Below are 18,372 nucleotides of genomic sequence, written 5' to 3' on the forward strand. Positions count from 1 at the left end.
GTTATTTATTATTGAGTTACATATTCTGAATTTAATATATTATTGAGTTATATATTCTGAATTTAAGTCCCTCATCAGATATATGTTTTGTTCACATTTTCTCCTAGTCTGTCTTATCTTTTAATTTTACTGACATCTTTTAAAAATAACAATTAATGCATTTTTACATATCATATAATTCACCATTTTCAAGTATACTACTCAGTGATTTTTTTCTTTTTTATTAAATTTACCAAGCTGTACATTATCACCATGAGTCAGCTTTAGAACATTTTCATCATCCACTATAATACCTCATACATATTTACGTTAGTCCCTCTTTCCTGTTAATCATGCCACAGGCAGTCACTAATCTACTTCCTGTCTTTATAGCTGTACCTTTTGTGGATATTTAACATAATGGAATCATACAATATGTGGTTGCTTGTGCCTGGCTTCTTTCATTGAGTTTAATGTTTTTGAGATACATCAATGTATTTGGACGCATTTGGAGTTCAGTCCTTTTTATTGCCAAATAATCTATTGTATAGATACACATACATTAACAATGTCTTTTGAAGAACATTTTAGCAATTTAACAAGAGAAATAAAAGCATATGCCCAAATTCTTCTATTCAAATATTCAGAGAAGTTTTATTCATTATAGCCAAAAACTGTAAAGAATCCAAATTTCCATCAACTAATTAAAGGATAATAAATTGCAATATATCAATATGTTGAGACTACTCAGAAATGACAAGGAATCATTGATACATATAATGACATGAAAAAAATCTCAAAAGCATTATGCTAAGTGAAAGAAATCAGACACAAAAGACTATAATCTATATGATTCCATCTATAGGAAATCTTAGAAAAGGCAAAATTATACTGACAGAAAGCATTTTAGTGATTGTGAGGAGATAGTAAGTAGGAAGAGGATTAACTGAATAGGGTACAGGGGTGTTTTCAGCCAATGGAAATCTCCTATATCATAATCGTGGTGATAGTTACATGACTGTTTACTTTTGTCAAAATGTGTCAAATTTTGGATGAACTTTCTTGTATGTAAATCATACCTCAGTAAAGATGATTTTTTAAAAGCATGATATGTCCCTATTCTTCCTTCATTTCTAACAAAGGCTCCATTATCTGCCGGGTCAGGCTATTCTAGTACTTACTTAGAAGTTTCTGTGTTTAATTAAATGCTGGAAATTTTAGTTATGAATGATCATTTAACCCTTAAATTCATTGTTTATAACCACGGAGTTGAATAACAATTTTCCTAGGGACTTCCCTGGCGGTCCAGTGGTTGAGACTCCACATTCCCAATGCATGGGGCATGGGTTCAATCCCTGATAAGGGAACTAAGATCCCACATGCCACACTGCATGGCCAAAAATAAAAAAATAAAAATAAAAAAATTTTCCTAAAATACTCTGATAAAATATATAAGCCAATCCAACTTCCAGATGGCCTAAGTTCTCCTGAAAATGACCTATACATTTCAGAGACATAAAAAACAAACTTATTATGCACCATATGTACACAGAGCAATGTGGATAGATCATAAAGCACAGTGCTATATTAAAAAAAAAAGAAGATATGGAAGAAGGTCTTCTTACTATACCATTTATGTCAACTAACAATACATGTACTTTATGTTCATTCTCATGTTTGACTGGGTTATACAAACAAAAAGCCATCAAATACCTACAGCAAGAATGGCAACAGGACTAGGAAATGAGGATAAAAGGTAGTTAATGAAAAAGTTAATTGAAATCAGTCAATCAATCAAAAGAGATCTAATACAGACCAAAGACATGCTGTGGTTCAAGGAATATGATTAACTCCCCCTCTGCATAAAAGTTCCAAATAAAACAAAAACTTAGATGATCTTAAAACTAACAAAGACTCAAAAAACATATATGACAGGATTTTGGATAAATAACAGAATTGGGTCATTTATCTAACCTACTAGTTAAAAATTTTTATTGGAGAAAACACTCACTGTCTTTACTAGTAGAATAATGCAAATACAAAATGGTTTAATATGGCAGGGTTCTCAATCACACTCACTCAATGTTATCTCCTCAAATATTAGAAATGAAGAAATTAGCAAAAATAAAAAAGCAAAGCAGGATTAAGAAAAGAAGATTTATTCAGTACGGGAATACAACCAATCTCAAAGCCAAACAAAGTATAACATTCCCCTCTAGGGAATCATGTGAGAGATAAAGGGTGGATAAGTATACACAATGGATAAAAATACATATCCATAGCATATTTGTGGATATGAGGATCATATCTACAGTCAAAGCATTAATTTAAAGAAGACTTGCTCCTTGGCAGGTACGGCACAAATTATGTGGTCTCGTCTGATCCCAGCAGGTCTGGGCCAAACCAGTGCCTAGCAGGTTCGAAGAGAAGAGAGCCATGTGGATGAAACGCTCTTGGTGCTGCAGCCAGGAGTCAGTGCTGTGCCTCTGAGGTGGGAGAGCCAACTTCAGGGCACTGGTCCACAAGAGACCTCCCAGCTCCACATAATATCAAACGGCAAAAAACTCCCAGAGATCTCCATCTCAACACCAGCACCCAGCTTCACTCAACGACCACCAAGATACAGTGCTGGACATCCTACGCCAAACAACTAGCAAGACAGGAACACAACCCCACCCACTAGCAGAGGGGCTGCCTAAAATCATAATAAGTCCACAGACACCCCAAAACATACCACCAGAGGTGGACCTGCCCACCAGAAAGACAAGATCCAGCCTCATCCACCAGAACACAGGCACTAGTCCCCTCCACCAGGAAGCCTACACAGCCCACTGAACCAACTTTAGCCACTGGGGACAGACACCGAAAACAACGGGAACTATGAACCTGCAGCATGCGAAAAGGAGACCCCAAACACAGTAAGATAAGCAAAATGAGAAGACAGAAAAACACTCAGCAGATGAAGGAGCAAGATAAAAACCCACCAGACCTAACAAATGAAGAGGAAATAGGCAGTCTACATGAAAAAGAATTCAGAATAATGATAGTAAAGATGATCCAAAATCTTGGAAATAGAATAGAGAAAATGCAAGAAACATTTAACAAGGATCTAGAAGAACTAAAGATACAAGCAATGATGAACAACACAATAAATGAAATTAAAAACACTCTAGATCGGGCTTCCCTGGTGGCACAGTGGTTGGGAGTCCGCCTGCCGATGCAGGGGGCGCGGGTTCATGCCCTGGTCTGGGACGATCCCACATGCCACGGACTGGCTGGGCCTGTGAGCCATGGCTGCTGAGCCTGCGTGTCTGGAGCCTGTGCTCCGCAAAGGGAGAGGCCACAGCAGTGAAAGGCCCATGTACTGCAGAAAAATAAATTAATAAATAAATAAAATAAATACTCTAGAAGGGATCAGTAGCAGAACAACTGAGGCAGAAGAACGGATAAGTGACCTGGAAGATAAAATAGTGGAAATAACTACTGCAGAGCAGAATAAAGAAAAAAGAATGAAAAGAACTAAGGACAGTCTCAGAGACCTCTGGGACAACCTTAAATGCACCAACATTCGAATTATAGGGGTTCCAGAAGAAGAAGAGAAAAAGAAAGGGACTGAGAAAATATTTGAAGAGATTATAGTTGAAAACTTCCCTAATCTGGGAAAGGAAATAGTTAATCAAGTCCAGGAAGCACAGAGAGTCCCATACAGGATAAATCCAAGGAGAAACACGCCAAGATACATATTAATCAAACTGTCAAAAATTAAATAGAAAGAAAACATATTAAAAGCAGCAAGGGAAAAACAACAAATAACACACAAGGGAATCCCCATAAGGTTAACAGCTGATCTTTCAGCAGAAACTCTGCAAGCTAGAAGGGACTGGCAGGATATATTTAAAGTGATGAAGGAGAAAAACCCAAAACCAAGATTACTCTACCCAGCAAGGATCTCATCCAGATTTGATGGAGAAATTAAAACCTTTACAGACAAGCAAAAGCTGAGAGAGTTCAGCACCATCAAACCAGCTTTACAGCAAATGCTAAAGGACCTTCTCTAGGCAAGAAACACAAGAGAAGGAAACGACCTACAATAACGAACCCAAAACAATTAAGAAAATGGGAATAGGAACATACATATCGATAATTACCTTAAATGTAAATGGACTAAATGCTCCCACCAAAAGACACAGATTGGCTGAATGGATACAAAAACAAGACCCATATATATGCTGTCTCAAGAGACCCACTTCAGACCTAGAGACACATACAGACTGAAAGTGAGGGGATGGAAAAAGATATTCCATGCAAATGGAAACCAAAAGAAAGCTGGAGTAGCAATTCTCATATCAGACAAAATAGACTTTAAAATAAAGACTATTACAAGAGACAAAGAAGGACACTACATAATGATCAAGGGATTGATCCAAGAAGAAGATATAACAATTGTAAATATTTATGCACCCAACATAGGAGCACCTCAATACATAAGGCAAATACTAACAGCCATTAAAGGGGAAATCAACAGTAACACATTCATAGTAGGGGACTTTAGCACCCCACTTTCACCAATGGACAGATCATCCAAAATGAAAATAAATAAGGAAACACAAGCTTTAAATGATACATTAAACAAGATGGACTTAATTGATATCTATAGGACATTCCATCCAAAAACAACAGAATGCACACTTTTCTCAAGTGCTCATGGAACATTCTCCAGGATAGATCATATCTTGGGTCACAAATCAAGCCTTGGTAAATTTAAGAAAATTGAAATTGTATCAAGTATCTTTTCCGACCAAAATGCTATGAGACTAGATATCAATTACAGGAAAACATCTGTAAAAAATACAAACACATGGAGGCTAAACAATACAGTACTTAATAACGAAGCGATCACCGAAGAAATCAAAGAGGAAATAAAAAAATACCTACAAACAAATGACAATGGAGACACGACGACCCAAAACCTATGGGATGCAGCAAAAGCAGTTCTAAGAGGGAAGTTTATAGTAATACAATCCTACTTTAAGAAACAGGAAACATCTCGAATAAAAAACCTAATCTTGCACCTAAAGCAATTAGAGAAAGAAGAAAAAAAAAAAACCCAAAGTTAGCAGAAGGAAAGAAATCATAAAAATCAGATCAGAAATAAATGAAAAATAAATGAAGGAAACTATAGCAAAGATCCATAAAACTAAAAGCTGGTTCTTTGAGAAGATAAACAAAATGGATAAACCATTAGCCAGACTCATCAAGAAAAAAAGGGAGAAGACTCAAATCAATAGAATTAGAAATGAAAAAGGAGAAGTAACAACTGACACTGCAGAAATACAAAAGATCATGAGAGATTACTACAAGCAACTCCATGCCAATAAAATGGACAACCTGGAAGAAATGAACAAATTCTTAGAAAAGCACAACCTGCCAAGACTAAATCAGGAAGAAATAGAAAATATGAACAGACTGATCACAAGCACTGAAATTGAAACTGTGATTAAAAATCTTCCAACACAGAAAAGCCCAGGACCAGATGGCTTTACAGGCAAATTCTATCAAACATTTAGAGAAGAGCTAACACCTATCCTTCTCAAACTCTTCCAAAATATAGCAGAGGGAGGAACACTCCCAAACTCATTCTACGAGGCCACCATCACCTGGATACCAAAACCAGACAAGGATGTCACAAAGAAAGAAAACTACAGCCCAATATCACTGATAAACATAGATGCAAAAATCCTCAACAAAATACTAGTGAACAGAATCCAACAGCACATTAAAAGGATCATACACCATGATCAAGTGGGGTTTATTCCTGGAATGCAAGGATTCTTCAATATATGCAAATCAATCAATGTGATACACCATATTAACAAATTGAAGGACAAAAACCTCAATAGATACAGAGAAAGCTTCTGAGAAAATTCAATACCCATTTATGATTTAAAAAACCCTGCAGAAAGTAGGCATAGAGGGAACTTTCCTCAACATAATAAAGGCCATATATGACAAACCCACAGCCAAAATCGTCCTCAGTGGTGAAAAAGTGAAAGCATTTCCACTAAGATCAGGAAGAAGACAAGGTTGCCCACTCTCACCACTCTTATTCAACATAGTTTTGGAAGTTTTAGCCACAGCAATCAGAGAAGAAAAGGAAATAAAAGGAATCCAAATTCGAAAAGAAGAAGTAAAGCTGTCACTTTTTGCAGATGACATGATACTCTACATAGAGAATCCTAAAGATGCTACCAGAAAACTACTAGAGCTAAGCAATGAATTTGGTAAAGTAGCAGGATACAAAATTAATGCACAGAAATCTCTGGCATTCCTATACACTAATGATGAAAAATCTGAAAGTGAAATCAAGAAAACACTCCCATTTACCACTGCATCAAAAAGAATAAAATATCTAGGAATAAACCTACCTAAGGAGACAAAAGACCTATATGCAGAAAATTATAAGACACTGATGAAAGAAATTAAAGATGATACAAATAAATGGAGAGATATACCATGTTCTTCGATTGGAAGAATCAACATTGTGAAAATGACTCTACTACCCAAAGCAATCTACAGATTCAATGCAATTCCTATCAAACTACCACTGGCATTTTTCACAGAACTAGAAAAAAAAATTTCACAATTTGTACGGAAACACAAAAGACCCCAAATAACCAAAGCAATCTTGAGAACGAAAAACGGAGCTGGAGGAATCAGGCTCCCTGACTTCAGACTATACTACAAAGCTACAGTAATCAAGATAGTATGGTACTGGCACAAAAACAGAAATATAGATCAATAGAACAGGATAAAAAGTCCAGAGATAAACCCATGCACATATGGTCACCTTATCTTCGATAAAGGAGGCAGGAATGTACAGTGGAAAAAGGACAGCCTCTTCAATAAGTGGTGCTGTGGGCTTCCCTGGTGGCGCAGTGGTTGAGAATCTGCCTGCCAATGCAGGGGACACGGGTTCAAGCCCTGGTCTGGGAAGGTCCCACATGCCGCAGAGCAACTAGGCCCATGAGCCACACTACTGAGCCTGCAAGTCTGGAGCTTGTGCTCTGCAACAAGAGAGGCCACGACAATGAGAGGCCCGCACACCACTATGAAGAGTGGCCCCCACTCGCCGCAACTAGAGAAAGCCCTCGCACAGAAACAAAGACCCAACACAGCCCAAAATAAATAAATTAATTAATTAAAATTAAAAAAAATAAAAATAAATAAGTGGTGCTGGGAAAACAGGACAGGTACATGTAAAAGTATGAGATTAGATCACTTCCTAACACCATACACAAAAATAAACTCAAAATGGTTTAAAGACCTAAATGTAAGGCCAGACACTATCAAACTCTTAGAGGAAAACATAGGCAGAACACTCTATGACATAAAACACAGCAAGATCCTTTTTGACCCAACTCCCAGAGAAATGTAAATAAAAACAAAAATAAACAAATGGGACCTAAAGAAACTTCAAAGCTTTTGCACAGCAACAGAAACCATAAACAAGACCAAAACAGAACCCTCAGAATGGGAGAAAATATTTGCAAATGAAGCAACTGACAAAGGATTAATCTCCAAAATTTACAAGCAGCTCATGCAGCTCAATAACAAAAAAACAAACAACCCAATCCAAAAATGGGCAGAAGACCTAAATAGACATTTCTCCAAAGAAGATATACAGACTGCCAACAAACACATGAAAGAATGCTCAACATTATTAATCATTAGAGAAATGCAGATCAAAACTACAATGAGATATCATCTCACACCAGTCAGAATGGCCATCATCAAAAAATCTAGAAACAATAAATGCTGGAGAGGTTGTGGAGAAAAGGGAACACTCTTACACTGATGGTGGGAATGTGAATTGGTATAGCCACTATGGAGAACAGTATGGAGGTTCCTTAAAAAACTACAAATAGAACTACATTATGACCCAGCAATTGTACTACTGGGCATATACCCTGAAAAAACCATAATTCAAAAAGAGTCATGTACCAAAATGTTCATTGCAGCTCTATTTACAATAGCCAGGAGATGGAAACAACCTAAGTGTCCATTAGAGGATGAATGGATAAAGAAGATGTGGCACATATATACAATGGAATATTACTCAGCCATAAAAAGAAATGAAATTAAGCTATTTGTAATGAGGTGGATGGACCTGGAGTCTGTCTTATAGAGTGAAGTAAGTCAGAAAGAGAAAGACAAATACCATATGCTAACACATATATATGGAATTAAAAAAAAATGTCATGAAGAACCTAGGGGTAAGACAGGAGTAAAGACACAGACCTACTAGAGAATGGACTTGAAGATATGGGGAGGGGGAAGGGTAAGCTGTGACAAAGTAAGAGAGTGGCATGGACATATACACACTACCAAATGTAAAATAGATAGCTAGTGGGAAGCAGCCACATAGCACAGGGAGATCAGCTCGGTGCTTTGTGACCACCTAGAGGTGTGGGATAAGGAGGGTGGGAGGGAGGGAGATGCAAGAGGTAAGAGATATGGAAACATATGTATATGTATAACTCATTCACTTTGTTATAAAGCAGAAACTAGCACACCATTGTAAAGCAAATATACTCCAATAAAGATGAAAGAAAGAAAGAAAAGAAAGAAAGAAAGAAAGAAAGAAAGAGAAAGAAAGAAAGAAAGGAAAGAAAGGAAGGAAGGAAGGAAGGAAGGAAGGAAGGAAGGAAGAAAGAAAGAAAGAAAGAAAGAAAGAAAGAAAGAAAGAAAGAAAGAAAGAAAGAAAGAAAAAAAAAAGAGAAATAATGGTCCTGTTTGTTAACATGTCCAGGCTTCAAGGACAGAAATAACATTTTCAGTAGAACAGAGGAAGTATATAAGTACAGTTTTCTACTTTAGCATTATCCTTTCATTTCAAAGAAATCTAGAAAATCAATCAATTCATGTTATGTAAGTGTAAATAAATATGAATAGGTACTTAATTAAAAACCTATTTTGAAAAAGGAGAGAATAAAGAAGCACAATAAGTATTTGATAAACTGAACTGAAGAGGGAAATGACAGATCTTAGCTCTAGAAGGACCTTAGACTAAGATGAAATTTCCTGAACTTTCATTTTATTGATATAGAATAGAAGGGAAAAGTCCAAGAGGAAGAAAAGAGAACGTGAACTTCTGCTCCCATGTAAATGGTTCAAAGTTAGGTTAATTACCAGGGAATGAGTCTCAGGTTTGCTACTACTGCAGAACTGAGCCCTCAGATGGCCTCATTCAGACACCCACATAGCCCGCTCTTCCTTTAGCACTACATCAGTTACCTGTGAGCCAAAAGCCAAGGAATCCCAGAGCACTACGCCCCACATATTTTTTTTTTCAATATTGTTTTGTAGAATAAAAAAGAAGGCAGGCCTAGGCTGATATTAAGCATGTGAGGGCTTCCCTGGTGGCGCAGTGGTTGAGAGTCCGCCTGCCGATGCAGGGGACGCGGGTTCATGCCAAGGTCTGGGAGGATCCCACGTGCCGCGGAGCAGCTGCGCCCGTGGGCCACAGCCGCTGAGCCTGCGCGTCCGGAGCCTGTGCTCGGCAACGGGAGAGGCCACAGCAGTGAAAGGCCCGCGGCCCTCGAACAGCAAAAAAAAAAAAAAGCATGTGAAGTTTAAATACTTCTCCTAAACAGAAACAATAGCCTATTGCCATTAAGATTGATTCCCATTTCCTAAGGTTTGAAAGGCTCTTTGACCAGATTTAATCAGAGGGTTTTATATGAGAGAACAAAATATCTGAAGTAATGCAAGTCTCAGATAACATTTAAGTCCAATGTACTATTTTGAGACTGTTTCAATTGAAGACGGTTAGCAACAATCCTTTTTCAACTTCTGTAAACTGCTACACCTACCCTTCTTTAAAGAATCCCATCACGCCCTCATGTTGCTCAGTGGAAATGGTAGAGGTGGGGTATCTATTCATTGTACCATTAAGTAAAAGCAAAAAGATTACCTTCTGATTTTACCACCCCCATCCCTGCCTTGGACTCTTCCAGGACCATAATTTACTCTGAGATAATGTGCTTATTCCACAAGTGCTTAAATTTGAGTAGCTTAGATCCTCTCTAAATCATACTTCAGACACAAAAAAGAATGTATAGAAGAGTCTGGATATACTAGTTAGAAATTGTTATTCTAGACCCCTCCCCACCAAAAAAATTAAAACATAAGGTAAAACTTGTAAGGAAAGGAAATTCTAAATACAAAGCAAATGTCAGTCACTTTCAAATGATCTACTTGTTTGTTCTTTATCCATCTGTCTCTCTACTCCTTTCTGGGAAGGGCCCTTACTTCCTCATCTTAAATGGCTCCTGGTTAGTACTAAAAGATAAAAATAAGCCAGCCAAATCACAACTCCTGGTCACTTCCTAGAATGAGGAGGTGTAACACAAACACAGTCCAGGACAAAAGAAGGAAGCGTTCTTGTGATACATATACCATAGGATATGCTGAAACACTGTGTCAAATTTATACGAATTTTTGATAGTTAAGAAAAGTTCACATTTGCTATCATTCCCTTAAGCCATGTCTTCTATACTCGCAAAGGATATTAATTTACTCTCTTTTGCCACCAGGAGTATTTCATTGTGAAAGTCCAAGAAGTACCGGTACAGGGGAAAATAAAAACCCAGCAACCCTGAACCTGGTGTCATACCATGGGGGTTAAAGTCCCAGATCTACTCCCGACATACTAACCATGTGACCTTGGCCATCTCACTTACCTCTCATTTTCTTGACTGAGATCACACCACTTATGATTTTCTGTACCTCTTAAAATATAAGTTTCTATTCAAATGCAAGGTGTAAGTAATATTTTATTTATGATCTAAGTGGTTTAGTCTAAGGCAAATGATATAGAAGCCCTGAAAAAATATAAACTTATACTTCAAAAAGCATGATCTTGCTCCCATGTTAAATTTTCCTTCCTTCTATTGCATTAAAAGAAATATGAAAAAAAAGAGAGATATGAGATTAGTGGAGCAACACATAGTTTTCTGTAGTGTCATGGGATGGAAAAAACTAAGCGTGAGTAATTGGTAGTTAAAGTTATAAGGAGTTACAAAAGACTATACTTAACCCCTTGAGAAGAAGCAAGAATGGTCCTAGGAATTAAAAGAAGATTGGATTCCTTCCTGATAATTGTTGGAGAGGCCAAGACCAGGGCATAACAAGTTGGTCCTCCACAACTATGCTGCTTTGGCAAACAAAAATTTTTCTAGTTCACTGTCTGATCAAAATGTTAAAAATGGATCTGTCCACCAAAAAGTAGGAAATCTGCAGTGCAAATAAGTAGAGGACCTGGATGACAAGTTCAAAGATCACCAGACACTGCAAGAAAAGCAAGTATTTCAGGACAGCAGAGTAATTTGCTAATTTGGAAGTGCAGTGGCACAATGCTACTTTATTTAGGCATTCTTTGACAAATCCAAACATGTGAGTAAAAGTAAAATTAACTGTCAAAAAGGGAGAACATTTTCAAATGTTCTCAGCTAGAGCTTAGTGGTATTAAGGGGCTTTCTTTTCCTCCCAATAGCAATAGCACATTGTTGGCCCAAGTGAAGCTGTTATTTGTACAAAAACCTTTTGGACAATCCATGAAACAGAGTTGGTCAAACTAACTCTTGAGATAAGGACCCTGCAAATGGTTATAAACATATGATCTGCATTACAGTTAGTCTTGGACAAAATGATCTTTATCAGATTTTGTCTTAAGTTTATCCAAGTCTTGACATTTGAATATTGTTTTTCCTCCAAAAAAATTAATGTGCTAATAACAGTTTTTTGAAATAGAGACAATTACAGAGATTATAGATGAACATTTATCTTCAGTTATCATAACACTAGTACAGTTTTAATAGAAGGTTGGAGGTAATATCTATTTAAATTAAATTAAGAAAAAGAAAAGAAGTTTACTTTTTCTGAGAAAGCAAATTGATATTTTTCTTTGATTTCCTTATACCTTGGAATGAAGGTCTGCTATTAAAACTTTCAATAAACCTTTAAAGTAAACTATGCTATAAAGCAATATTAAGTTTGGTCTTTAATGAGCCATTTTTGCTATTTTATAGGCATTCTAAAATGATAATGCATCCCCTAGTCACACTCTCCTAATACTGCCAACAAAGACATGGGGATGCATATCCATTGTCAGACAACATGGTACATGGAACATAAGCTGAGTTCTTGTACCGTCATTGACACTAATAAGCTCTGTGATCCTTAACCTCTCTTGATCTCAATTTTCTTCATTGTAAAACTAATGTACTTGAGGAGATTGTGTTTCTAATTTTTATTTGTTCAGTCTAGATAATATTTAGTGTGCATTTAATTTCATGAACTCCCCTAAGAACCTGTAGCCCATTAGTGGTGACCTCCGAACAACACATTCTTTAAGAATCTTACCAAAATTCTTTATTCTAGAGGTGGGGCAAAGAAGGGGAATGGGGAGGAAAGACATACAAACACTACTTACTTTTCAAAAAAATGTCTGATAATTATCAAGACAAAAGCATATGGAATGGTCATACATAAATGAGAGGGTTTCACAAAGACGAGTCCATCATGATCTTCAAGATCTGACCACTTTATTGTTGGAGGAAGCCAGAATCTTTCCAACCAAAACCATTCTTTAAACATCTGAAACATTCTAGAGAGATGGAAAAAGAATACATTAGACTTATAGAACAAATACTTAAAATTGAGACAACATTGACACCTTTAATCAAAATACCTAAACCCGAGAGTTTAGAACACAGGGTACTATTATTGAACAGAACGGAGTACTATTATTTACCGGGCTTCATGGAGCTTCATTGCATTAAACAGGAATTACTCTGCCAACACTCTCAGAAGAATTTCGGCTGTGGCATGGCAAACTGAAGTTTAATACACCACTGTTCACACTCTTGGCACAACATGTGTTAATGTTATGGGTATGTGTCTTCCTCTTATATGTTTCTATGATATGAAAATTAATCTAACAATAATCTCTACAACTTCAACATGCCAAAGGCCAACCTCATGAAAGTTCCAAGTATGTATAAACCTTCGCTAGTATCCTAAGAACTTCTCCAGGAGATAAAGGGCAAGCATATTTAACTTTGTATTACAATAAAGAATTCAAATTAGTCCATGTCAACAAATATTTACAGAGATTCTATTATTTGTCAAGCCCTGTGCTAGGCACTGAGGATGCAAAGATTAAAAAGACAGCGTTCTTGCCTTAAGGACCTTATATTCTGTGGGCAAGGCAGGCCTGACAGACGACTCTGACACACTTTTTTCAGGTACAATGAAACAGGTTTGTAGTGGGTGCTGTGGGAACAAGGTGACCAGCACTGAGCCCAGCCAAGATGCGTCGGGAAAGCCCACTGGAGCAGATGATATTGAACAATGTTCAAGATGTCTTAAATGGTAAGTGGAAGTAAACCAGAGAAAGGCAGGAAAATGGGAAAGAGGGAATAGAAGTTTTAAGGAGAGAAAGTACACTGATCAAGTAACCAGAAACATAGAAGAACATTTAGATGCTCCAATCTCATCATTTAGGCTATGACAATTTTAATCTTGACATTTTGACCTTGAGGATGTTTTGATGTAATCCTTTAACAGTTAATCAGACAAAGAAGTCAAACGTCCACAGATTCACAGCAGGGTGGTCAAAATAACTCTGTCAAAACCTCTTGATTTGTAAATACCACGTGCCCATGGAACACCACCAGCAGTGTGGTTCCACCACAGCCTAAGAATCCAAGGTGTGGGATGCTGGGTCACACACAAGTGCCCAGAGTCTCGGTTTATTGTCCTGGCATAATTAATAATAGTGCCCCTTCCTTTCATAAGTGTCCCAGTTTGGGTAATAAATCATACAGTAACTCTCATCAAAAGGCTGGTGAGGGCTTCCCTGGTGGCGCAGCGGTTGAGAATCTGCCTGCTAATGCAGGGGACACGGGTTTGAGCCCTGGTCTGGGAGGATCCCACATGCCGCAGAGCAACTAGGCCTGTGAGCCATAACTACTGAGCCTGCGCGTCTGGAGCCTGTGCTCCGCAACAAGAGAGGCCACGATAGTGAGAGGCCCACGCACTGTGATGAAGAGTGGCCCCCGTTTGCCACAACTAGAGAAAGCCCTCACACAGAAATGAAGACCCAACACAGCAAAAATAAATTAATTAATTAATAAACTCCTACTCCCAACATCTTCTTAAAAAAAAAAAAATGGCTGGTGAGACAGTTCAGACTTGGTCACAGAGTGTCTGCAATCCAGGCTAAGGAGCTTGGGCTTTAACCAATGGAACCCAGGAAGAGTATTATGCAGAGGAATAAAATAATCAGATATTTTAGAAAGGTTGCTTGGGCAGCCAGGTCCTCTGAGAGCCCACGTGGTATCTTTGTGTCGATTACAGGATGGTGTCCCCTCTGGGCAGACACAGCCCTTCTTGCCAGCAGAATGAGATCTGGGTTTCAGCCTCCAGAACCCTCGGCCAGGCACACACATGGCTGCTCTCTGGCAGCAATATGGAGTACATTTCAGGACACAGGAAGACTGAAGAGCAATTAGGAGTTTGAAGCACTAAATATGGTCAGAAATTGGAAGCTGCAGAGAGCAGTGGTATCAGGCAGCTGAACCTGCTGATCACGCCATTTATGAGATTACACGTGAGATCTAAACTGGGTAGAGAATAAAGAGAGGCCAAGAAAGAAATGAGAAGGAGGGAAAAAAGTACAAAACTCAAGGGACCAGAGGCCAAAGAACAAGTCTGTTGGAAGTGGGACCCAAGAGAGCGGAAAGACTCAATCAGAGATGAGGATCAGAGTTGAGTATCAGCATTACAGATTTCTGATTTCAGATGAAGAAGAATTCCAGAGTGTGGACATCAATATGCTTCAGAAAAATCCACACCAAAACCAAATAACTAACCATGGTGAGATATTCCCTACTTTATTTCATTTCTCATCTGCTGCTCAGAGACACGTGCGTGAAAAGTAGCAGGAAACTGGTCACACCCACACCTGCAAGCCTTGCATGGAGAAGGAGAGGGGCTGCCTTCTTTTTCATGTATTAATCATTTTACTGTAACTTCTACCCTGGAGGAGGGTAAGTAGCATTAATACAGTCGCAAAATTGTGCAAATACGGTGGAATAAAGATCATCAGGAAATATTTACTGAATACTTCCTATCAGTCTTTGGGTCTACAGAAAGGAAAGGGATGATCCTAGACTTCAGGGAGCTTACAACTGAGCCAGGACTGACCTGGATTTGGACTAGGGAGGAGACAGTGAGAACTGATGAAAGAGTTGTTAGGAAGGAAGAATTAACACACTTTGGCAAGGGAGCTGAGGATTCCAGCCTGGCTGCCTGGGCCATCTGACATAACTAACCAAAGAGGGAATTAAGAGAGGAAATCTGCATTGAAGTGCACAGCCGGATTGGGTCAGAACAAGAGCAGGCACAATTCTTTGAGTGAGACTACAGCTAAAATTCAAAATTCCTACAGATCTTAGAAATGAGCCCAGATCACGGGAGTCTCTCCTGTAACGGACAAACCTTGTACCGTGCCTGTGTCCCTCAATGCATCAGAACGACCTACTCCTGCAAGGGGAGGTCTATTTCTTCCTAAAAGTTTGCCTTAGCATGTTCATTACTATATTAGCTCCAAATTTAATAGACTATGACTCAGGGAACAAATAGCAATGGCAGTGAGTTAGTTTTGATACTATTATAATAATCATTATACAAAATAGTTTGCTCACTCCTAAAATGTAACTCCAGGCAGTAAAGATTATTTTGTCCAGTGTGAAATATAACTAAATAAACAGCTTACAATGGTTATATAGGGGTTGCCACGCTAAATAATATGCAAGCAATGAAAAAAGATTTGTTGAAAGCCTAATAACTTTAATATCAAACAACCAAAAACATATATGGGGAGAGAGAAAGAACTCAGAAGTTAAGGGTGGCCCCCGGGTATATGTAGTTCAAATTGAGAAAAAAAATCTACACTATTTCCTCTTTCTTCATGTGCTGCCACCAAACATCAATTACTGCTGCTTCAAAAGAGTTAAGAATCTCTTCTTCACAGGACATACAAAAATTAACTCAAAATGAAGCACAGATCTAAATATAAGGGCTAAAATAATAACACTCTTAGAATATTATATAGGAGTAAATCTTCAACACCTGGGGTTAAGCAAAGCCTTCTTGCATATGACACCCAAAGCACAAACAACAAAATAAAAAATAGATAAATCGGACTTCATCAAAATTAACACATTTTGTGTTTCAATGGATACCATCAAGAAAGTTAAAAGACAATCCATATACAGAGTGTGGAGAAAAGGGAACCCTCTTGCACTGTTGGTGGGAATGTAAATTGATACAGCCACTATGGAGAACAGTATGGAGGTCCCTTAAAAAACTAAAAATAGAACTACCATACAACCCAGCAATCCCACTGGGCATATACCCTGAGCATATACCCTGAGAAAACCATAATTCAAAAAGAGTCATGTACCAAAATGTTCATTGCAGCTCTATTTACAATAGCCAGGACATGGAAGCAACCTAAGTGTCCATCGACAGATGAATGGATAAAGAAGATGTGGCACATATATACAATGGAATATTACTCAGCCATAAAAAGAAATAAATTGAGTTATTTGTAGTGAGATGGATGGACCTAGAGTCTGTCATACAGAGTGAAGTAAGTCAGAAAGAGAAAAACAAATATCGTATGCTAACACATATATATGGAAGCTAAGAAAAAAAAAAAGGTCATGAAGAACCTAGGGGCAAGAAGGGAATAAAGACACAGACCTACTAGAGAATGGACTTGAGGATATGGGGAGGGGGAAGGGTAAGCTGTGACAAAGTGAGAGAGTGGCATGGACATATATACACTACCAAACGTAAAATAGATAGCTAGTGGGAAGCAGCCGCATAGCACAGGGAGATCAGCTCGGTGCTTTGTGACCACCTAGAGGGGTGGGATAGGGAGCGTGGGAGGGAGGGAGACGCTAGAGGGAAGAGATATGGGAACATATGTATAACTTATTCACTTTGTTATAAAGCAGAAACTAACACACCATTGTAAAGCAATTATACTCCAATAAAGATGTTAAAAAAAAACAGACAATCCATCGAATGGGAGGAAATATTTGAAAATCATATATCTGATAAGGGACTTGTATTTAGAATATATGAAGAACACTTAGAACTCAATAATAAAAGGACAAATAACCCAATTTAAAAATGGGCAAAGGATCTTGAATAGACATTTCATCAAAGAAGATATACAAATGGCCAATAGGCACATGGAAAAATGCTCAACATCATTAACCATGAGGGGAATGCAAATAAGAAACAAACCCAGAGATATCCTTCATTATACCCACTAAGACGACTATAATCAAAAAGATAACAATGTTGGCAGGATGTGGAGAAATTGGAACCCTCATATATTGCTTGAGGGAAAGTAAAATGGTGCAGCTGCTGTGGAAAATAGTCCGCAGTTCCTTGAAATGTTAAACACGGAGTTATCATATGACCCAGCAATTCTACTCCTAGGTATATACTCAAGAGAATTGAAAGGATTCATGCTACGACATGGATGGCTCTTGAAAACATGCTAAGTAAAAGAAGCCAGGCAGAAAAGGCACATATTGTATAATTCCGGTCATGTGAAATGTTCAGAATAGGCAAATATAGGGAGACAAACAGTAGTTTAGTAGTTCCTTAGGGTGTACACGGGGGTGTGGGGGGAAGTGGGGAGTGGCTGCTAATGGGTACAGGGTTTCTTTTGGGGGTGATGAAAATGTTCATAAATTGAATGTGGTGCTGGTTGCACAACTCTGTGAATATACTAAAAAAACCATTAAATTGCACACTTTGGGTGAATTCTATGGTATGTGAGTTATATCTAAAATAAAAAAAGTTAAAGTCTCCTTCTGACTTATATATACTACCAAATGTAAAATAGATAGCTAGTGGGAAGCAGCCACATAGTACAGGGAGATCAGCTCGGTACTTTGTGACCACCTAGAGGGGTGGGATAGGGAGGGTGGGAGGGAGACGCAAGAGGGAGGGGATATGGGGATATATGTGTATGTATAGCTGATTCACTTTGTTATAAAGCAGAAAGTAACACACCATTGCAAATCAATTATACTCCAATAAAGATGTTAAAAAAATTTTTTTAATAAAATAAATAAATAAAAGTCTCCTTCTCAGCTTCATCCTCCTTTAACTTTTATATCTTTTAATCCATGACTCAGCCTGAACTTCATGCTAAAGCTTCCTATCATCTCATTTAAGGGTCTTGAGTTTTACCTCCCAAATTCACCTGAGTCAAGGTTGTGTCCACGGGAAATTCCCAGG

General features: G+C 38.0%; 1 protein-coding gene across 2 annotated transcripts in view; it reads right to left on the reverse strand.

The window, feature by feature from the left end:
* The window catches only part of CERS3 (ceramide synthase 3), a 132,131-nt gene that overhangs the window by 87,344 nt on the left and 26,415 nt on the right, over positions 1-18,372 (reverse strand). For both annotated transcript variants that reach the window (XM_079913516.1, XM_079913517.1), the window contains exon 3: positions 12,473-12,646. In XM_079913516.1, the coding sequence (XP_079769642.1) occupies positions 12,473-12,645 (173 nt within the window). In that variant the 5' untranslated portion in view covers position 12,646. The remainder of the gene's footprint in view (positions 1-12,472; positions 12,647-18,372) is intronic.

The sequence above is a fragment of the Stenella coeruleoalba genome (genome assembly GCF_951394435.1).
Source record: "Stenella coeruleoalba genome assembly, chromosome: 2".
NCBI classification, from domain to species: Eukaryota; Metazoa; Chordata; class Mammalia; order Artiodactyla; family Delphinidae; genus Stenella; species Stenella coeruleoalba.